The sequence below is a fragment of the Dromiciops gliroides genome, chromosome 1 (genome assembly GCF_019393635.1).
Source record: "Dromiciops gliroides isolate mDroGli1 chromosome 1, mDroGli1.pri, whole genome shotgun sequence".
Classification (NCBI taxonomy): Eukaryota; Metazoa; Chordata; class Mammalia; order Microbiotheria; family Microbiotheriidae; genus Dromiciops; species Dromiciops gliroides.
Window position 1 is genome coordinate 275,155,020 of NC_057861.1, and position 23,883 is coordinate 275,178,902.

The window sequence follows — 23,883 nt, forward strand, 5'->3', positions numbered from 1 at the left end:
TGTGAACTCAACTTGAGAACACCTTCAAAGACAATGGATTTGGATGATGCCAACCAATAACCTTGAAGCAGTGTGTAAGGACCGCCTCTGTTCCAGATCTATAAATAAGCTTCCAAAAACAGCTTGGGAGAGTAGGAGTAGCTTTCTTTTTACCTGCTTGGCGGGACTCCTGATGGCGCGGCACAGACTCTCTCTCTCCAAAGGTGGTCTTTTTCGGATTGGTGAGTTTTTATAATGAATATAGACTAAGCTTAGACTTAAGACGATTTGTATTGTGTTTCTACTTTTCTATCCTTCTAACCAACAACACCTTGTATACAATAAAAGGTCTATCTAGAAAATTAAAACCAGAAACTTCTTCCATTTACTAGTCTGGGAGATAAATTAAGGGAAGGGTTAAGTAGGGGAGATTTATGATCTAATATCCAATTTTAAATCTCACAGTTTATATAATATGTGTGTGTGTGTGTGTGTGTGTGTGTGTGTATGTGTATGGAAGTTCAAAATCCTCAGTGAGCTCAGAGATATGGATAGGGTGAGATGGGAAGATTAAATGATTTGGCATCAGTGTGTTTTACAGAACTCCTGAAATAGGCTTTGCAATGAAATAGGATTTGTTAAGGCTTCTAGGAGTAAGCAAGAAGCTGCCTTTTCTTCTCAGTTCCAATAAGAGGGACATTTGTTTGAAGTAAAACCCTCTCAAGGTTTTTGTTTTTTAAAGACTGATAACAATACAGATAGGCATAGGATTTCAGACCTGCTCCATCTCTAACTGGAGCTGGTTTCCTGATCCTTAGGCATCCTGGTAGCCACCTGCCCCCATAGTGGTTGCTTACCATATTGATTGAAGACTTAGTGAATACATCTGATCAGCTAAGGCCACTACAGCTTAGAACTCATGAATTCAAGAGATATACCAGTGTTAACATCCCAGCAGTAGAAATTACACATGTGCACTACCACTCCCAGCAATTTTTTAAGTTTCAAAAAGAATGTGGATTGTTATGAAATGACAAGAATCTTAAAAGGCTAGCTTTGGCTTCACCCACCTACATTTTCCTTTAATCCAGGCCACTAAGTTTAGCACCCTACTAAGTCACAAGGCTATTTCCCTGCCAGAAATGAAAGTGACAGTCCCCAAATCTTTTCTGGAAGGCTATCATGAGACTTTTAGGTTGAGAAAGGGTTTCTTAATGTTGCCTGGTAGTACACTGAGTCAAGATTTCACTGACTATGGATGTAAAAGAAATTTCCTATATCTGGGAAAATCTAACAAGACAAGTAATCACAATGTTAACAACAACAACAAAAAGTAAGGCAAAATCCAGAAGCATTTGATTGCCTCCAGTTAATATACAGATAGTTGCAATGCATGAGTGGACCATGGATAACACTTCTATATTAGCTGAGGTTTTACATACACAATGACAAAACTAATCAACTGTCTTTTAATAACCAAAGCTTTTGATTGCTATCATGTAGATAAAAGAAATAAATAAAATGTTCATTTCTCCAATTCTTGTGACACTGTACTGACACATCCTTACTGGAATAAAGAGAAAATCATAAATGCTAGCCTACTTTTGTTTACCTTGAAAAAAGCAATAACAAAAAACTTCACTTGTTTTTTAGTGTCATAAATAGTCAAATACTGAGATATGTCGAATTTTGGGCTGTCTTAGTGATGTGATGGGAATAATATTTTGCATTTAGCTAACAGAACGTCCATGGGTGTATATGCACTACCACCCTACTCTCTTAACCCCATTTACGAATACAGGTACTGTCAAAAATTTATATTAATATATATTGTCCTAATAATCAATTTGCAAAGTAGTTCATTTGGAAAATTTGAAATGATGAGCAGTTTCAGCCCTTGCCCCATGCTGGTCATGTGATTTTTTTCAGTTATACTTTTTCATGTGATGAGCAAATGATTGTCATCCGAAAAAGTCATAAGGGACACGAATGTCATCTTAATAAAGAAATTAAAAGGCACATCTTTCCATGAGAAACAATGTAAATTTCTGACCTGTCGTAGAAAATAGTTCTCTAATTGGTTTTGTGTGGTGGTGCAGCAGAATCATTTTCCCTAAACGTCACACCAGCGAAGCAGTACTGTACATCATTGTCAACAGTTCAGTGAAATCTTCCTAATAATAGGATGATTACATAAATGTGATAGTCTTCAAGAGAAAAAATGTCATTTCTATATTTCTAATATTCACTCAACCAACATTTTTCTTGGGAATAAAAGATGATTGAAGACTCAGCTGGCCAAGAATTTTAAGAAACTTAAAAGCCTCTTTTCATTGATTTTTGGTGAGATTTTATGAACTTTAAGGATGAAAGTATTATGAAAAATACGTGGGAAAAATATGGCACAGTTAATGATTCATCAACCTAAAATTTTTTAAATGATTGGTCTATTAAGTGAAGAAAAGATTTTGCTTTTTGTAATGGTAACTTCACTGCAAAAACTTCAAGTATTTTATTCAAGATATAATCAGGTTTTTTTCAAATGAGAGACACCTATCTTTAAATTTAGATGATAATGTTACATTATGTTCACACAAATTATTTAGTAAAGTCTCTCATTAGATCCAAAATAATTTTTAAAATTAACAGTGTTGTCAAAATAATTTTAAGTCATTTGAATACTGATTTCCACATTGCATTTTCATTCATTGACAATTTTCCTAGTTCAATCTGTTACAAGAAAAAAAAACTGCTTAAAGACCTTTCTTGAGTATCCCCTTTTATTAATATTATGTCATCTTTTTCATTGGGGTTCAGATAAAAGCAGTCTTCAGGCAAGTCACTATAGACTATGGGGACAGTAAGTTGGTGTAGTGCATAGAGTATGGAACTTAAAATCAAAAAGACCAAAGTTCAAATACTATTGCAGACACTTATTATAAGTGTAATCCTGAGCAGAATTTCTTTGTTGTTGTTGTTGTATGTATTTATTTAGAAGTTTTCCCCACATTACATGTAAAAACAAGTCGTAACATCAATTTTTATAACTCTGTGTTCCAAATTTTCTTCCTTCCTCCCTATCCCCCCATTAAGAACTCAAGGAATTCGATGTTATACACGTGCAGTCATGCAAAACATAGCAGACAAAAAAAAAACCTTTAGAAAAAGGAGCTAACAACAACAAAAAAATATACTTCCATATGTATTGAGATATTCATCAGTTCTTTATCTGTAGCAGAATTGCATTTTTCATAAATCCTTCAGAGTTCTCTTGGATCATTGAAAATAACTAAGTGCTTCACAGCAGATCATCTTACAATATTGAGTTATTTTGTATACAGTACAATTTACTTTGCATGAGCTCATGTAAGTCTTTCCAGGTTTTTCTGAAAGCATCCTGGTTATTTTTTATAATAAACTACATTTATATAGTACTTTAAAGGGAGATTTCCTTGCAAAACACCCATGAGGTTGATTATTGCAACAGCAATAATAGCTAACATTTATATAGTACCTTATACCTGACGAAAAATTTTCTTCACAATAGCCCAACAAAGTAAGAACTATCATCATCATCACCTTACATTGTTCTTGCCTTTGCTTCAAAAATTTTCCCCAGTTACTATTGCTAACTGTGTTTCCCTCCATCCTATTCACTCTCCATGATATTTGTTCTATTTTCTATCTCCTTTTACTCTTTCGCTCCTCAAAAGTGTTTTGCTTCTGACTGCCCCTCCCCCAATTGGTCCTCCATTCACTATCTCCCCCCTTATCCCCTTTCTTTCCCATTTCCCTGCAGGTCAAGATATATTACTATACCAACCTGAATGTCTATGTTATTCCCCCTTTGAGCCAATTCTGATGAGAGTAAGGCTTATTCACTCCCTGACTCCTCTCCCATCTTCCCCTCCATTGCACAAGCCTTTTCTTATTTCTTTTATGTAAGATACTTTACTCCATTCTACCTCTCCCTTTCCCTTTTCCCCCGTGCAATCCTCTAACCCCTGAATTTTATTTTTGAGATGTCATTGTGGGGCAGCTGGGTGACACAGTGGACAAAGCACCCACCCTGGACCTAGGAGGACTCAAGCCCAAATCCTGTCTCAGACACAAGGCACTCACCTGCTGCTCAATCCTGGGCATGCCACCCACCCTGACTGCCCCACAAAAAAACAAAAAACAAAACTATAATCAAAAAATAAATGTTTATGTTTATTTATATTTATATCTTCACATAGTTCTGGAGTTTGGGGTAAGGAATCAGCACTCTCTTGGTGATAGTTTTCTTAGAACCTAATTAGGGACAATTTTGTTATGCATTCTCTACATCATAGATTTGTTAAATGTCTTTTGAATGATGCACACTCCATCCTATCCTTGGGTTCATCTTATCTATACTTCAACCATTCAAATTAGTAATAGATAGCCAAGATCCAGCGAATATATGTATAGGTGGTGACTGCCATATATATTGCCCTCACTCACCAGCACATATAGCCTGAGCATGATGTCAGTCAAATCTTGATGATGATGATGATAAGTAATAATAATAACAATAACAACAGCAACAATAAAGACTGTTTCTTTCTGTTTATATGAATACTAGTCATTTTAGCCAAAATGCCAGTTTGAGGTGCAGAACTGAGAATTAATCATAAACATTGTTGAATCAGTTTTCATTATCAGTATAGACAAAACAATTCCAATATGAAAGCTGACACAACTATTATTGGGTACAAGGATTTTTTTTTCAGTTTGATTCTGGTGTCGATTACTCTAAGGTCTTAAGGTTAAAAGCTGGTCAAATTGCTGTCCTGAAAAAACTAGGGGCATTTTCTAATAAGAAAACAAAATACACAGAAGTGTTTTCTGGGTTCTGATTTCTAATGAACTTTTGAGTGCAGTCAGCCAGTCAACAAGTATTTATTTAGTACTTACTCTTGCTAGGAGTTGGCCCAAGTGCTGGAAACACAAATAGAAGCCAAAAACCAAAAGAATTCCCCTGCGTTCAAGGAGCTTACATTCTAATGTTGAGAAGACAACACATAAAGGAAAAATGAAAAGAGAGAGAGAATGAAGTGAAAAGAAAGATGCATGATGACATGGTAGAGAAAGTGCATAGATCAGCCTGGACTACCTGGCTGGCCTGGGGCCTTTCTTTAAATGGAGGTTGTGGGAGAAGATACCATGCAAAAGGGAGAGGTGAAAGGAGTGGAAGGTTCTTCCAATATGTGAATTCCATACCTGGATGTGAAATACATCCTGGAATGAGCTTCCAGGATGAAGAAATTTCTGGAGTATGGTAAAGAAAATCTGGAGTACAGCTAGAGAAGAATGAGTAAGTTACTTGGCTTTCAGCTGATATAGACAAAAAGCCAAGTGACAGGTACAGACTTCTATTTCATTCATCCTTGACATGGACTATGTTTCATACATTGTTTTCCTTTTACTTTGGGTAGAGTGTAAGATATCAAAAAGCATCAATGTGGTGGCACACACCTATAATTCCAGCCACCTAGAAAGCCAAATATTGAGTACCTTTGAGCTGTGTGGTTTTGAGCTTTGATAAGAAATGCCCATTGAGTACCTGAACTAAATTCAGGACTAATATGGTGTGCCCACAGGAGGAGGACGCTAGAAAGTTGCCTAAGGAGGAGCAAACAAACCCACGTTGGAAATAGAGTGAGTAAAATCTCCTGTGTAGATGAGTAGTGGTACTAAGACCATGAGTAGCTCCTATATTTCTAGCCTGGGCAATATGGAGAGATGACTCTTTAAAAAATCAGAAAGTACTTGTTTTTCCGTTTTAGCAAGATTGGTCTAGCAATATGTGAGTATGTAAAGATGATATAAATTAATGACAAACCCCTCCCAACATCTTTTCTGTATTGGGCTGAAAAAAGAATAAAAAGGTTTTCTATCACTCTTTAATTTTCCACCCAAAGAGATCTGACAACTTCCCCATTATTTCATTCTACATCATCATCAGCGTAATGATGATATGGAGAAACAGCAACGAAATATTTATTTTTGGTTTTGTATCACATTTTTTTTTTTTTTGCAAATATGGGCTCTCAACTCCTTGCTGCCCTAACCAGAGGCTGATCCCTTGACACAAAGAATAAAAAAGGAGGGGGAGAAATGGTTTAGCAAAACTAATCAACATAACAAATGATTCTGATAGTATATGCAATGTTCCTCACATAAACTACACTATCTCTTCAAAGAAGGGAGGGTGACCAAGATTGGTCAGTATAATTGTATATCATTCAGTTCCATTCTTGTTTTTCTTATTTCTATTCACATTATTATATTTATTATATATCTTGTTTTCCTAGCTCTGCCTATTTCATTTTGTATGAGGGGGTTGATCTGAGGAAACTTCCAATACTTGAGTTATGATAATGTTTCTCTGAATTCTTCATATTTATTCATTCTTTCTTTTTAAAACAGTTTTTATGGATATTATCTATTTTTTATGGCACCACAATCATTCCAAGTATCCCTCTCTTTTCCCCTTATGGAGAGTCATACCATATGACAAACAGCATTTTTTAGAAAGGTAAAAAACTACATCAAAACCAATCAATACATGAAAAAAATCCAAACACATCTCCAATGTGCAATACCTGTTGACCTCCTGAGGGGCAAGTTGGGGGTGTCTTCTTCAATCTCTTCATTTGCGTCCTGTTTGATCTTTTAAATTTTATATATTTGCTTTTGAATTTTTGGTGTTTAGTTATTCTTTTCCTTTCCATCATTGCAGTCACTAGGTATAATGTTTTTGCGGCTCTGCTTACTTCACTCTACATTCATTCATAAAGATTTTTCCATGTTTCTATGTATTCATCAAGTATGTAATTTCTGTTAAACTTTTTAAATTGATGTTTTCTGATTCCTGCATCATCATGGTACCCAATTTTTCTCTCCTCCTCCCCCTCCCTAGGAGGCATCCAATTTAACAAATAGTATTATTTAGAGAGGAAAAAAGTCAGAACAACTAATGGATACATTAAGAAAGTCTGAAAACATGTATAATGTGTAGCACCTATGAACCTCCCAGCTCCACAAAAGTGTAGGTTAGGGATGTCTTCTCATATCTCTTCATTTGGGTCATACTTAATCTTTATAATTTTGTTACACTTCCTTTAAAAAAAAATTTATTTACAGTTTTGAGTTCCCTCTCTCTCCTTCCTCCTCCCCAAGGCAGTAAACAATCAGATATAGGTTATACATGTGCAATTATGTAAAACATTTCTATATTAGTCATTTTGTATAAGACTCAAATAAAAGAAAAAATGCAAGAAAGAAAGTGAAAAATATCACGCTTTAATCTGTATTCAATCAATATCAGTTTTTTTTCCTCTGGAGATGAATAGTACGCTTTATCATTAATCCTTTAGGATTTTCTTGGATCATCATATTGCTGAGAATAGTTAAGTCATTCACAGTTCTTCACTGAACAATATTGTTGTCACTGTACATAATGTTCTCCTGGTTCTGCTCACTTCATTATACATCAATTAATATGAGTCTTTCCAAGCCTTTCCGAAATCATCCTGCTTGTCATTTCTTATAGCACAATAATATTCCATTACAATAAAATACCACAGCTTGTTTAGCCATTCCCTGATGAGCATCCCACTGATTTCCAATTTTTAGCCACCACAAAAAGAGCTTCTATAAATATTTTTGTACAAATAGGTCCTTTCCCCCTTTTAGGAATGTCTTTGGGATATAAATCTAGCAATTGTATTGCTGGACCAAAAGGTATTCACAGTTTTATAGTCCTTTCAGCATAGCTCCAAATTGTTATCCAGAATGGTTGGACCACATCACAATTCCACCAATAGTGCTTAGTGTCCCAATTTCCCCATATCCCTTCCTAAATCCAACATTTTCCAATTTTGTCATATTGGCTATTCTAATAGGTGTGAGGTAGTACTTCAGAGTTGTTTTAATTTTCATTTCTCTGATCAATAGTGATTTTGGAGTAATTTTTTGGTGTATCATTTTTCTTTACATTTAAATTGTCATAATTACTGTCCATAGGTTTATTGTCTTATGTTTAGCTCTGCTTACTTCATATTGCCTCAGTTCATAAATTGTTTCATGCTTTTCTGTATTTATCACACAAAACATTTCTTACATTAATATACCATAATTTGTTTAGCCATTCCCCAATTGATAGGCATCTACTTTGTTTCTAATTCTTACTCAACACACACACACAAAATGTTGTTATAAATATTTTTGACTATATGGAGACTTGCTTCTTATTGATGGGTTCATTGGGATATAAACCCAGAGGATGGAAATTTTAGTCACTTTATTTATTTAATTTCAAATAGCTTTCTAAAATTGACTGTTGCAATTTTTTGTCATTTTTGCCAATTTGTAAAATGTGAGTTGAAACCCAAGGGTTATCTTGATTTGAATTTCTCTTGTTATTAATGATTTGGAACATTTTGTTTTCATGTGGTTGTGAATATTTTGCATTTTTGTGAACCATTTTTCATATTCTTTGATCTTATATCTATTAGGGATTGGCTATTGATTTTAGATTATTTAGTAATTGTTCATATATCTTGAATATCAATCCCTTATAAGAGAAATCTGATACAAAATTTGTTTTCCCATTTGACCACTTTCCTTTATATTCTTGATACATTATTTCTCCCTATTCTTTTCAATTTTCAAAAATGATAGCTGTGCATTTTAATATTTCATTACTGGCTCTATCTTTTGTGTGGGTAAGAATATATATCTCATATATATGATCTTTGATATGTAGTTTGTATACTCATTGCGGAATATGGTGTAAGATGTTGCTCTAAGCCTACTCTTTGCTATACTGTTTTCCTAACTTTTTTTTTTAATCAAATTGTGAGTTTCTCTCTGGAAAATTTGTGTTTTCCATTTTATCAAATGCTGGGTTATTGTTCTGAATCTCTCTTTCCTAATCTGTTTCATTGATTTATCTATTCTATAATCAATACCAGATAGTTTTAATGACTACTGCTTTAGAATATTATTTGACACCTATAAATGCTATTTCCTCTTTGTCCTTTTTTGTTGTGAAGTCATATCTAACTCCTTGTGACCTCAATTGGGATTACCTTGGCAAAGATACTAGAGTGTTTTGCCATTTCCTTCTTCAGCTCATTTTACAGATGAGGAAATTGAAGAAAACAGGGTTGAGTGACTTCCCTAGAGTCACATAGTTAGTAAATGTCTGAGACTGGATTTGAACTCAGGAAGATGAATCTTCCTGACTCCAGATCCAGCACTCTATCCACTGCACCATGTAGTTGCTTTCTTTGTCCCTTTGATATTCTAGATCTTTTGTTTTTCCAAATAGATTTTGTTATATTGTCAACTCCTGTAAATCATCTCCTTGGTAATTTGATTAAGTATAGCATTAAAAGTATAAATTTAGGGTCAGCTAGGTGGTGCAGTGGATAAAGCACCGGCCCTGGATTCAGGAGTACCTGAGTTCAAATCCGGCCTCATACACTTGACACATACTAGCTGTGTGACCTTGGGCAAGTCACTTAACCCCCATTGCCCCACAAAAAAGTATAAATTTATTTTTAAAGTATTGTTATTTTTATTATATTGACATGGCCTAGCTATGAGCACTGAAAATTTCTTTTTAAATCATTCTTTATTTTCTTAAGGAGCACTTTTTACTCAAACTTATATAAGTCTTTTGTGTGCTTTGGGAGGTTGATAACCAAACATTTTATTTGTAGTTACTTAGAATGAGATTTCCCTTTCTATGACTGCTTCTTTTGTTTTGTTATTATTATAATAATTTTATATATTATATATTAAAATAATTTCCATATATAGAAATGCTATTGGTTTTTGTTTGTTTTTCATGAGGCAATTGGGATTAAGTGACTAGCCCAGCATCACACAGCTGGTAAGTGTCAAGGGTCTGAGGTTGGATTTGAACTCAGGTCCTCCTGAATCCAGGGCCAGTGCTCTATCCACTGTGCCACCCAGCTGTCCCTAATGCTATTGGTTTTTGAAAATTTACTTTGTAGTATTGCTGTCACTTTGCTAAAGGTACTAATTATGTCAATTCATAAGTCTGCTGATTCCCTAGGAATTTTTAAGTAAACCATTATATTGCTAGCAAGCAGGGATAGTTTTATGTTCTATTTACTAGTCTTTCTTTAATTCTTTTCCTTGACTTGCTACTGATGCTAGTATTTCCAGAACTATCTTAAATAATAGTAAGGAGAATGAACATCCTTGTTTCACTCCTGGGTTTACTGGGAAAAGTTTTAGAAAAATTGCAATATACATGAAGCTTCCTTTTCATTTTAGATATCTGTTTTTCTGATTTAAAAAAAAATGTCCCTCTGTGTCTAAACTTTTCAGGGTTTTTAGCATGAAGAGTATTGTCAAAGATTTTTTTCCTGCATCTATTGAGATGATCATGTGATTTTGGATGTTTTCTTTTTTGTTTGTTTGTTTGTTTTTTCTTTTTTTTTTCTTTTTTTGCAGGGCAATGAGGGTTAAGTGACTTGCCCAGGATCACACAGCTAGTTAAGTGTCAAGTGTCTGAGGCCAGATTTGAACTCAGGTAGTCCTGAATCCAGGGCCGGTACTCTATCCACTGTGCCACCTAGATGCCTCTGTTTTCCTTTTTAATATGATTAATTATGGTTTTTTTTTTGTTTTCCTAATGCTGAACCATTTTTGACTTCCTAGTATAAATCTCATATTATCATTATGAGTGATTTCTTGGATAAATGATTGCATTCTGCTTGATAGAATTTTGTTTAAAATATTGGAGTTGATATTCATTAATTATATTGCCTTTAGTTTTCTTCCCGTGTTTTATATTTCCCTGGTTTAGGTATTAAAAATATGCTTGTCTCATAAAAATATTCTAGTAGGGTAGTTCTTTCTTAATATTTGAGAATAATTTATGTAGTATGGGTACTATTCTTTAATAGTTTGATAGAATTTTCTGTGAAGTCATCAGGATCTAGAGATTTTTCTTTGGTAGTTCCTTTATAGCTAGATCTTTTCCTTTTCTGAGATTCAAGTTACTTAAGATCTCTATGTAATCTTCTGATAGTCTGAATATTTTGTATTTTTGAAGATATTCCTTGATTTCTTTTGAGTTCTCAGTTTATTAGCATGTACTATGCAAAATATGTTCTGATTGTTTTTCTGGGAGACCTATTTTCCTTACATTATTTCTATGCATCCTATCTTTGAGATCAGTATCCTCTGCCTACAAAGTGAGGATATTTTCTTTTCTTTTTTTTTCTTTTCTTTTCGATTATCCTTCCTTTTTGTGTATTTACATTACCAACTATTATTCTGTCTTTTATTTCTTTGATTAGGCCTGCCATTTCATATTACAGTTTTTCTATTCTGTTTATTATTTCAGCTGTTGCAAGTCATAAATTCTACTCTCATATTTCTTAATTCTCTTTTGAACCACTTAAGGAACAATGTGTTGTAGATACACATTCTTTTCAAACTGCACAGGGTCCTCTGCCTCATCAAGAATTGTATCCTTTTCCTTTGTCTTACAGTATTCATGGATTGCTGAAATCACTAGATCTGGAGGCCATATTTCCTTCTGTTGTTATTGTTATTCCCCTTGATTTATGTCTATGTTTATATTCAATATGTTTGTATTCCTCCGGAAATGTTAGGTAATTTAAGTCTTTTTTCCACTATAAATTTCCCATTCCTATCTATCTGACTCCCTTCCCTCTTATTGTGGTTTCTTCAGGTGCTGGATCTCAAACCATCTCTGCCTCTTCCCATGCTGGACAATTTATGCTTTCTAGTCTACGTATCTCCTATGACTTTTGGGTGGTCAGGATTGGATCCAACTCGATTCCATGCTGTTTCATTCAAGCTTAGTGGAGTTCTGTACGCTATGCCCACAATTCATCCTACCCCCCCACCAACACACATATGGTTCTGTCCCAATCCCTCTTTTCCTTAATTCTTTGGTCTGGCACCAGATGTTTGTCTTCTTGCAGCACTGGTGCTAGAGGGTTGTGACCCTAGCACACTTTTGATCCTGACAGGTTATGGCCACTTGGCTATCTATCATAACCAGGGTAACCCCAACCCCACCCCAGAGTGTGGTTCTTCATAGTACTAGTTATGTCCTTATGTCTTCTAGTGAAGCCTTGTTATAGGTAGTGTGTTAGATGGGGAAGGGGTATGGAATGAGTTCAGGGTCAGTGACATCAATTCATGTGGGGTACGGGCTTTTTAAAAACATTCTTTTGAATTTTTAGTGTCCTATACTATAGAGATAGCTTAAGTTGCTTTATCTTAGGTGCATAATTTCTATTTTGAAGAGGTATGAAAGCTCATGGGTATCAGAGAAAATAGTTAGCCCTCTATCTTATTGCCCATGTGACTTAGATATCTCATTATTTCTTATGGTACAGTAATTTCATTATAGTCATGCATAACATTTTTAATAGCAATTCCATAATTGATACAATGGTTTGTCTTTAATGGTAGCTCTATATGTGAAAGCATGGTAGTAAATAACATCTTTGAAATAATTAATATACTGATAAAGATAAGATGAGTATAGAAGATATTAATGAAAAGAATTCTTACCATTAATTTGTAAGGTAAATATGTTTCCATATTTTTTCTGATAATCTTGGATGGTTTTCAAAGGGTTATTTTTCATTTGAAGGAACACTCCAATAAAAGGAAACCAGCCATTTATCAATGGAGGCTCCCCAGGTCTCCTATGTAAACAATAAGAAAAACAAAAGGACATAAAATTAATCACATGTCAACCTATATGGCAGATCTGTCTAGAAGTTGACAGATGAACTGGACAATTTCAGAGACTCCTTCTAATTATTCTATTTGACAATATCTATTACTCTATTCATGCCATCAAGATAGGACATGAATAGAACAAAATATTTTTGGAGTTAAATGATTTGGCCTTGACTCCCATTTTGAAGACTTAGAACCTATATAACCTTAGACAGCTCACTTAAATTCTCTGAACCTTGCTTTTCTTATTTGTGAGAAATGGTTAGACTAGATGACCTCCGAGGGTCCTTCCAGCTCTAAACCTATACCTCCATGATCATGTATTTAAACATCTAAAGTGAATGCTTTCAATTTACAAAACTCACTGTCTCTAACTTTAAGAATGTGTGCTAATTTGGAATTAAGCCCAAAGGGCCATAAAGCTGTGCATACCCTTTGACCCAGCAATACCACTTTTGGGTCTTTTTCCCAAAGAGATCATGGAAGGGGGAAAGGGACCCACATGTACAAAAATATTTATAGCTGCTCTTTATGTGGTGGCAAGGAATTGGAAGTTGAGGGGGTGCCCATCAATTGGGGAATGGCTGGACAAGTTGTGGTATGTGAATGTTATGGAATACTATTGTGCTGTAAGAAACGATGAACAGGAGGAGTTCAGAGAAACCTGGAGGGTCTTGCATGAACTGATGATGAGCGAGATGAGCAGAACCAGAAGAACATTATACACAGTATCATCAACATTGAGTGTTGACCTACTGTGATGGACTAGATTCTTCTCACCAATACAATGGTACAGAAGAGTTCCAGGGAACTCATGATAGAAGAGGATCTCCAAATCCAAGAAAAAAAAAGAACTGTGGAGTATAGATGCTGAATGAACCATACTATTTCTTTTGTTTTTGGTGCTGTTGTTTTACTATTTTGAGGTTTTTCGTCATTGCTCTGATTTTTCTCTTATAACATGACTAATGCAGAAATATGTTTAATGTTATTATGTGTATATATATAACCTATATCAGATTACCTGCTGTCTAGGGGAGGGGGGGAGGGAGGGGAGGGAGGGGGAAAATATGAAATTGGAAAGCTTGTATAAACAAAAATTGAGAACTATCTTTATGTGTAACGGGAAAAAAATAAAATACTTTATTAAAAAAAATGTGTGCTAGGGGGCAGCTAGGTTGCATAGTGGATAAAGCACTGGCCCTGGATTCAGGAGGACCTGAGTTCAAATCTGGCCTCAGACACTTGACATTTACTAGCTGTGTGACCCTGGGCAAGTCACTTAACCCTCATTGCCCCACCAAAAAAAAAAAAGAAAAAGAAAAAAGAATGTGTGCTAGGTGGCAAGGTGGATAGAATACTAGGCAAGAAAAGTCAGGAAGGGGCAGCTGAAAGGAATATACTTAGACAGAGGGCACAGATATGAATTGAATATGAAGGGATGGTATCTGTAAAGCATTTATTTTTTGTTTATCCTTTTTTTGGGGGGGGGCAGGCAGGGTGGGGTGGGTTATGTCTGGGGCTGGATTTGGGCTCCAGGCCTCCTGGGTCAAGGGCTGGTGCTTTGTCCACTGTGTCATCTAGCTGCCCCATCATGATATCTTTAAAAAAAAACTAAGGGGTGAGAGGAATGCACTGGAAGAAAGGGAAAGGGAGAGGTGAAATATGGTAAAGTAGCTCACATAAAAGAAACAAGAAAAAGCTTATGGAGTGGAAGGGAAGATGGAGAAGGAACAAGGGAGTGAATGAGCCTTACTCTCATCAGAATTGGCTCAAAGAGGAAATAACATACATGCTCAAGTGAGTAAAGTAATAAATCTTGCCCCGAGGGAAAGTGGGAGGGGAAGGGGATAAGGGGGGAGAGGTGAAGGAAGGGAGGGCAAATTGGGAGAGGGGGTAGTAAAAAGCAAAACACTTTTGAGGAGGGGTAGGGTGAAAGAAGATAGAAAATAGAGTAAATATCAAGGGAATGGAATAGGATGGAAATTAATATAGTTAGCAAAAGTAACTGTGAAAGAAATGATGATCAGGATGCTATCAGAAGGAATTATGAAAAATGCAATCCATCTACAAAGAACTGATGATATATGAATACAGATTGAGGTAAATTTTTTTTCAGTTCTTCTTTCTAAAGTTATTTTGTCTGTTTTTTGCACAACCTGACTAAGGTAGAGATGTTTTGCATGACTACACATGTATAACATATTGAATTGCTTGATTTTCTTAGGTGGGCTGGGAAGAGAGGGAGGAAGATAATGTGGAACACAACGTTTTAAAATATCAGTGACAATTTGTTTTTACATGTAACTTGGGGAAAATTCTAAATGAATAATTATATATACATACATATATACACATATATACATATATACACATACACACACACACACACACACACATATATGAAAAGTTAGGAATACCTAAGTTCAAATCTTCTTTTAGACACTTAAAATTAGCTTAAGGATTCTAATGATTTTACTAGGCAAATTGCTTAGTTTTTTAATGTCTCAGTTTCCTCAACTATAAAATGGAGATAATAATAGCACCTAATTTAAAGAGCTCTTTTGAGGATCAAACCAGATAATATTTGAAAAGGAATTACCACAGTGCTTAGCACATAGCAAGTCCTTGATAAATATTTATTTCCTTTATTCCTTCCTTCCCTTACCTCCTTCCAACCTGTATCCTTGTCCTTCATTCCTTCCATTCCTTACTTTTCTTCCCCTTCTTCCCTTTCCTTTCCTATCTTCTTCCCATCTTCCTTATTTCTTCTTCCTTTCCCTTGCCCTTCCTTCTTTCCTCCCTCCCTCCCTCCCTCCCTTCCTTCCTTCCTTCCTTCCTTCCTTCCTTCCTTCCTTCCTTCCTTCCTTCCTTCCTTCCTTCCTTCCTTCCTTCCTTCCTTCCTACCTTCCTCCTTTTATTCCTACCTTCTTTTCCTTACTTCTGTCCTTCTTTTCTTTCATTCCACCCATTTTTTCCTTTCTTTCTTCCTTTCCTTCCTCCTTCCCTTACTATGGAATTCTGACATATATTCCCAATTCAGCCAAAAGCTCAACTCAGCCATTTATTGGTTATCATACAAATGAAATATCAAGAGAATTATCTGTGCTTTTTAAACAAATCAACAATTTTACTACTGAAGACATTGCCTATGTCTAATAACAATGGTCCTCCTGTAATTAAACCTCACCCAGGAACAATTCTAACTTTTTTGGTGGTGTAATACAATACAATTATTTAAAATATGGCTCCTGATAATCTTTCAAACCTGTGGCTAAAGTGACTTTTATGATCTAAACAAACAAACAAAAATTAAACTGGTTGTCTCAGTTTATTAAATAAAATGTTTGTTGTTCTAACATTATATAGACCAATACCAATGATTGATTGACTTGAATTTTCTTTTCTCAACCAGTTGTTATAATATTATTAATTCACTCCAATTGCCTTACTTATATATATGTCACCTGAATCACAGATTTAACTAAACAAGAGTATAATAATTTGTTTCATAGTGAAAGGTAAATATCAATTCCACTCATATTTTAAAGGCTGACTTTGGGGATAATAAACAATAGGACTTAAAATTCCCGTTTTTATTAACCAGCTTAGTTAACCATTGACCAGTTTAATGTCTTTCCAAATGTAAATAAAAATTAATTGTAATCAAAAGAACAGTAACATACTTTAGGATTAGAAGCTACAGTCACTATGGATGTCATTTAATCTAACTCCTTCATTTTGCATATGAGCAGCAGTGAAATGACTTTTGTACTATCATGTTGGTAATAAATAGTCAAGCAAATCATACCCTCTTATTTGTTTTTTTGTTTTGTTTTGTTTTGTTTTTTAAATGAGGCAATTGGAGTTGTGACTTGCCTAAGGTCACACAGCTAGTAAGTGTTAAGTATCTGAGGCCGGATTTGAACTCAGGTACTCCTGACTCCAGGGTCGGTGCTCTATCCACTGTGCCACCTAGCTGCCCCCCATACCCTCTTATTTGAAAACTAATGTTCCTTCTCCTCTTTCCTCTTCTCTATGCTTTCTCTGCATTATACTGGGAGGCTGACAATAGAAAATTATGACTGAGGTTTTGAGTCTAAGCCATATTTTACATATACAACTTTTGAATGAATTGTTTAATCAAAGAATGCTAGATATAGAATGGGCCTTAGTGGAAATTTAACATGTTTCCCATACTACAGATGAGAAGACTGATTGGTTAGGATTATTAAGTGACTTGCCCAAGGTCACTCAGGTGGTAACAGAGCCAAAACTGAAACCATATCTGGCTCTCCCCAGTTCAGTAATTTATTCGACTATATCATGCTTTCTTTATTATCACTTTAATCCACTTGTAAATATCATCAAAAAGTCTGTCTAAATCAATTGGCCGAGCAGTTCAGTGGGAATAGTCAAAGTTATTCTGTGAAGATATATCCACAGATATCTTGCAATGCTTCCATTTTCTTATGCCTGAAATTTTGCCTATCAAAAGAAATCAGCTTGTTAACAAAATGTAACTGATTAAATCAGAGGGAAAAAAATCATCCTGGGTTTAAAGGATGTTAAAGCAGAGCTGCTTATTCCACTAAAAATAAGGACAATTCAACTTTCAAAATATCTGCTGTTTTCATTAATACATATCTTCACCTATGCTTTATATAAATTTTCCTCTAACCATATAATCATGTTCAGTGTAAAAGAAAAGTATTGATAGGGCTATATTTTAAATTTGACTAAGAACTCTATAAAACTAGATTTTCACATATGAAACATTACATAAAATATCCATCAAAAATAAAAGAAAATGTTTCTTTCTTTTCAACCCCCTGCCTCACTATTCAAAGCTTCAAGTTACAATTTCTTCAAGTTATAATTTCGTTTGGCTGACTAAATCCGATTTAAATACAGAAACACAAAGCAAGTCTGGTCTGGAATGGATTAAAACAAATATTCATGAAAAACTCTGATGCTCTAGCCCATCTGTGAAGGTGACTTATACTACATGCAGAACAACCCATTTTGATTAATCACAAGATATTTACTAGCTCAGATCTAATCAAAGATCAAGGGATCACAAGCTTTACTACTATCATACACAGCATGGAAATTTATGTAGCTAGATTAACCCCATCAGCGACTGGTGCTCTCCATGCCCCATCACAGTAAAATACAACTTAAAAAACGTAACTATCAGGTATTTATCCATCCCTTTCTTAAAAAAAAAAGAATCAAATAATGTGTTGCCACTTTACTGTATTCTTCAAAAATTTAAATATTTTCTGCTTTAATTGGAAACAGCATTTTATGATTTAAATTGCACCTTCACTATTCTTCAGAATTTTTTATGGTTGCTAACAATGTCATACTAAAACTGACAGATTAGATTTATACTGCACTAAGAGAAGTTTAAGTATTTTAACCAAAGTATTCAAGATTACTACTAAATGACAAGGCTAGGACTCAAGTCCAATACTCTGAACTTCAAGTTTTTCAAATATATTACAGTTTTTTACAAAAATTAAAAGAAAAACAACAAAGGAAATATTTAGAAATATAAATATAATAATAGTATCCTTCAATTCACCTTCCCATCTTTTTAATTTTCTCAAACAAAACTGTTTGTTATTATTTGCAACCTTTCTGTTTCTAATACTATTATGACACAAGATATTGACCTTTCTAACACCTAAATCTACATGTTAAAATAAAAGGAACCAAGAGGAAATTGCATTCAAAATTATAGAAAATAACCACTAATTCAGAAACTACATTTGTCAACGCCAAACCTTCAATTTTATCCAATCAAAATGCAAAAGTGATTTGGGTGGTTTACTAAATTTTTCCTCAAAATATTATGTCTCTACATTGACTTGCTTTCACTTCCTGAGTTGAACATGCCATTGTGACAAATATTTAAATAGGCTTTTTTGTCATATTCTAATTTAATGCATCTTATCTCACCCTCCATGCTCTGTCATTCGGTCAAAAACTGTATTCCTCACAGGGTTTCCGCAGGGGGAAGAAATGATGCAGCTCAGAGATCCAGAGGAAAATTAACTTAATGCTCAAGTCCAGGGGATCACATCAGAGAGCCATTCTACTATCACAAAGACGGGAGGGTCATCGTTTGTTTCAGATGTGTTTAGTTAAGATTCAATAAGCTTAACACTGTTAAACACCATATCACAGTCATGCATGTTGCAGGAAAAATATAGCAGTAGTTCATCTTACAACCCACAGAAGACTAATAACAGAAATTTGGCTTCATTTTTATTTTTCACTTCTTTTAAGAGGACAGGAGTGACCATGATTCATAGAAGCCCACCTAACCCACAGCATGTAGTGATAGGGCAATATATGCATATATATGTATACATGTATGTCTGTTAGTATACAAACATATATACAAATATGTGTATATGTCCCAAAAGAAAATACTTTAGACAGTTTAATTCACTTGATTCTTGCCTCCTAAACTCTTCTCACTATCAAAAAGGCAGGCACATATCCCAGTGTTTACTTGAACTGACAATTATATCTCACTTCTTTTTTTTTTTTTTTTTTGCAGGCCAATGAGGGTTAAGTGACTTACCCAGGGTCACACAGCTAATAAGTGTTAAGTGTCTAAGGCTGGATTTGAATTCAGGTACTCCTGACTCCAGGGCTGGTGCTCTATCCACTGCGCCACCTAGCTGCCCCTTATACCTTACTTCTTATAGCTACTTATAAAAACCATGAAGCCCAGGTTTTATTTTATTTTGTTAGCATTGTCCCACTTTTTTTTTTTTTTTTTTTTAGCGAGGCAGTTGGGGTTAAGTGACTTGCCCAGGGTCACACAGCTAGTAAGTGTTAAGTGTCTAAGGCTGGATTTGAACTCAGGTACTCCTGACTCCAGGGCCGGTGCTCTATCCACTGTGCCATCTAGCTGCCCCAGCATTGTCCCACTTTTGAAAATTTATTTACTGCCAAGTTTCTGATGCACATGCTATAGCTTTTGAAAGTTATCATCTAAACTACAAATTTATGTAGGAGCAAATATCTGAGAAGAAGCAAAATATACAGAATATCTGAAAAATGTAGAAATAACTCTTTAAATATTTCTTTCCCTTAAGCTTCAAAAATAAAACACTGGATGATGCAGATTAGGAATCTAATATTTCAGAAATACACCTGACAAAATGTAGTCAAAAGGATTTGGGTTCAGATTTTAGAACCCCAAGTAAGCTACGATTTTATTTCAATATAATCATCCAGATATACACACTAACACTACTTTAATCAGTCTTGTGGATCAATAAAATATATTTATTGCCCCACAGTACTTTTAGAAATCATCTTTTTTCTCCAACTAAGATGCATACTTGCTTCAAATTAATAAAAGTAATATTCTTTACTAGTAGTCCATCACAAATTTATCCTAATCACAAATGGTACTTTAAAACAAGTCACATTTTAGGATAATATATATTTAAAGAGGTTGTTTTAACTGCTTAAAGAATAAATACCATTTTAAGATGGCATTTGAAGCCCTCTCCAATCTAATGCTGAACTGTTTCTCCAGTATGATTCCACATTCTTACCCACTATAAGCCTTCTGCCTTCTACCAAAGGACTTGGTCTTTGAAGATGCCATGAACTTTCTTTCCTTTGCAATTATGCTTATAATCCTCACACATAAAAGTTTCTTTTGTTCCTCTCTGCTTATCTAAATCCCATCATTTCTCAGATCTCAGTCCAACACTTTCTCCAGGAAACCTCATCAAAACTCCAGCTCATAGGAATCTCTCCCACCTCTGAAGTGTGGTAGAAAGAATATCAGACTTGGTGTCAGGAGACCTGCATTAAATCTCAGCTATTGCAATAGTTTGGCTTGTACTAGTATGGTGGCAGTGTCATAGATGGGGAAGTGGCATGCTATGAAAATGTTATGATGACAGAAACATCAGGATTTGGCAGTTGATTGGATCTGGTGCATCAGAGTGAAGAGCTAAGGATGATACTTAGCTTACAATCCTAGGTGACTAGGAAAATAATGATGCCATTGACAGTAATAAGGAAAGGGGGCAGCTAAGTGGTACAGTGGATAAAGCACCAGCCCTATATTCAGGAGGACCTGAGTTTCAAATCGGGCCTCAGACATTTGACACTTACTAGCTATGTGACCCTGGGCTAGTCACTTAACCCTCATTACCTGAACAAAAAAAAAAAAAAAGAAAGTAATAGGGAAATTAGGAATAAGGGAAGGTTTTGAGGGAAATATGAGTTCAGTTTTGGACATGTTGAATTAAAGTTATACATGGTGCATCCAGTTTGAGATGTCAAATATAGTTGGAGACGAAAGAAGTCAAGAGCAATTAGGGCTGGATAAATAGATCTCAGAATTATCTTCATAAAAATCATAATTGAACCCATGGAAGTATAGGAAATCACTAAGTAAAACTGTATAGATACAGAAAAGAAGAGGGCCTAATATAGAGCCCAATATAGAGGGGCACACCAAGGGTTAGTGGGAACTATCAATATGAAAATCCAGAAAAGAAAATTGAGAAGGAACAGACAGGTAGAAGGAGAACCAGAAGAGAACTGTCAAAAAACCCTAGAGAGAAGAAATTATTAAGGAGAAGGGTTGACTGACAAAGCTAATGGCTGCAGAGAGGTCAAGAAGAATGAGGATTAAGAAAAGTCCATTTTTGTCAATTAAGGTGGAGCCAAGATGGTGGAGAGAAACCAGAAATTTTCCTGAGCTCTCCTGAGTTTCCCTCATCAACATTAAATCAAGCCTCTAAATAGATCCTGGAACTACAGAACCTACAAGAAGACGGAGAGAAACAATCTTCCAACTTGAGATAGTTTAGAAGACTTCAGGAAAGGTCTGTCTCAGTTGCATGAAAGGGGTGGGCAGTTCAGGGCAGCATGGAGGGTGTCTGGGTAAGTCATCAGGAGGCTCTTGGCCACAGCACAGATCAGTAGTGGAGACCCCTTGGTCCTGGCTCAGAAGTCTGGTGGTGCAGCAGGCCAGTTGTGAGACCCACTGGATCTGGTTAAGAGGGCAAACTGCCAGCTAGAGAACCATCCACAGGACAGGTGCGACTAGGCCAAGCCATCCCAGTGCTGGGAACAGCCCATGGTGGTGAGAAATCTGCAAGCGACAGAAGCCTCAGAGCAGAAATCCAGTGACTGGGCCCCCATCCTCCAGCACCAGAAGCTTGTGACCATTACTTCTGTGCTCCAGGACAAGATATCAACTTTAGAAGTAAAAAAATAAGCTACAATATAAGTAAGAAACAGAAAATGACCCTTACCATTGAGAGTTTCTATGGTGATAGGGAAGACCAAAATGCAAACTCAGATGAGGACAATCCTCTCAAAATGCCTATATGTGAAGCCTCAAGGGAGAAGATGAATTGTTCTCAAGACCAAAAGGCCTTCTTAGAAGAGCTCAAAAAGGATTTTAAAAATAAAATGAGGGGCAGCTAGATGGCACAGTGGATAGAGCACCAGCCCTGGAGTCAGGAGTACCTGAGTTCAAATCCGGCCTCAGACACTTAAGACTTACTAGCTGTGTGACCCTGGGCAAGTCACTTAACCCCAATTGCCTCATTAAAAAACAAAACAAAACAAAAATAAAATGAGAGAGGTAGAAGAAAAAATGGGAAAAGAAATGAGGGAAATGAGAATTACATAAGAGTCAAAATCTTGGAAAAAATGACTGAGGAAAACAAATCTTTAAAAAATACAATTGGCCAAATGGGGAGAAAATTGTCTAAATGGAAAAGGTGGTGCAAAAGGTTACTGAAAAAAATTAAGACTTAAAAATTAGAATTGGGCAAATGGAAGCTAATGACTCCATGAGACACCAAGAATCAATCAAACAGAATCAGAAGAATGAAAAAATAGAAGAAAATTTGAAATACCTCATTGGAAAGACAACCAACGTAGAAAATAGTTCCAGAGAGATAATTTAAGAATTATTGTACTACTTGAAAGCCATGAACAAAAAAAGAGGGCAGATACCACATTCCAGAAAATTATCAAGGAGAACTTCCCTGATATTGTAGAATCAGAGGTTAAAATCATCATTGAAAGAATCCACCAATCATCTCCTGAAAGAGATCCTAAACGGAAAACTCCAAGGAATATAACAGCAAAATTCCAGAATTCGTAGATGAAGGAGAAAATACTCCAAGCAGCCAGAAAGAAACAATTTAAATATCATGGAGCCACAGTCAGAATCACACAGGACCTGGCAGCTTTGATATTCTGAAAGGCAAAGGAGCTTGGATTGCAAACAAGAATCAACTACCCAGAAAAATTGAGCATTATCTTTCAGGGGAAAAGATGAACATTCATTGAAATAGGGGACTTTTCCGGTTTCTTAATGAAAAGACCAGAACTGAACAGAAAATTTGATTTTCAAGTACAAGACTCAAGAGAATTATAAAAAGGTAAACAGGGGAAAAGTTATGTAATCAAGTTAAACTATTTACATGCCTACACATGAATACTTATAACTCTGATAACTGTATCACTATTTGGGCAGATAGAATGAGTATACATAGAGAGTTTAGGTATGCATTGACTTTGATGTAATGACATAAAGAAAATTAAGGGGTGAAAAAAGGAGTATATGGGGAGAAGAAGAAAGGGGAGATGGAATGGGGTTAATTACATCATATGAAGAGGCACAAAAAACCTATTACAATAGAGGGAAAGAAGGGAGGGGTGAGCATTGTTTCAATCTTACTCTCATCAGATTTGGTTCAAATGGAATGAAACATTTATATGTAAAAAGTATTATGAAAGATACAGACACACACACACATATATACATATACATATATGTATACATACATACATATATACATGCATATATATACATATACATATATATACATATATATACACACATATATATATATATATATATGCACTCATATACTTCTATATGCTGAGCCTTGCAGATTATCTAATCTAACCCCCTCAACTAAAGTTGAAGAATTAAGACAGGATGACACAGGGGAAAGAGGACTGATTCTGGAGTCAGGGAATTGGGTTCAAATCCTCCCTTTGAGGCCTACTATTCATATGAACTTGGAAAAATCA

At 35.3% G+C, this 23,883-nt stretch overlaps 1 protein-coding gene across 1 annotated transcript in view; it reads right to left on the bottom strand.

The window, feature by feature from the left end:
* LOC122735759 (cytochrome P450 7B1) overlaps positions 1-23,883 on the bottom strand; it is a 287,183-nt gene that overhangs the window by 67,436 nt on the left and 195,864 nt on the right. Inside the window, exon 2 of the mRNA XM_043977516.1 lies at positions 12,601-12,737. Within this exon, the coding sequence (XP_043833451.1) occupies positions 12,601-12,737 (137 nt within the window). The remainder of the gene's footprint in view (positions 1-12,600; positions 12,738-23,883) is intronic.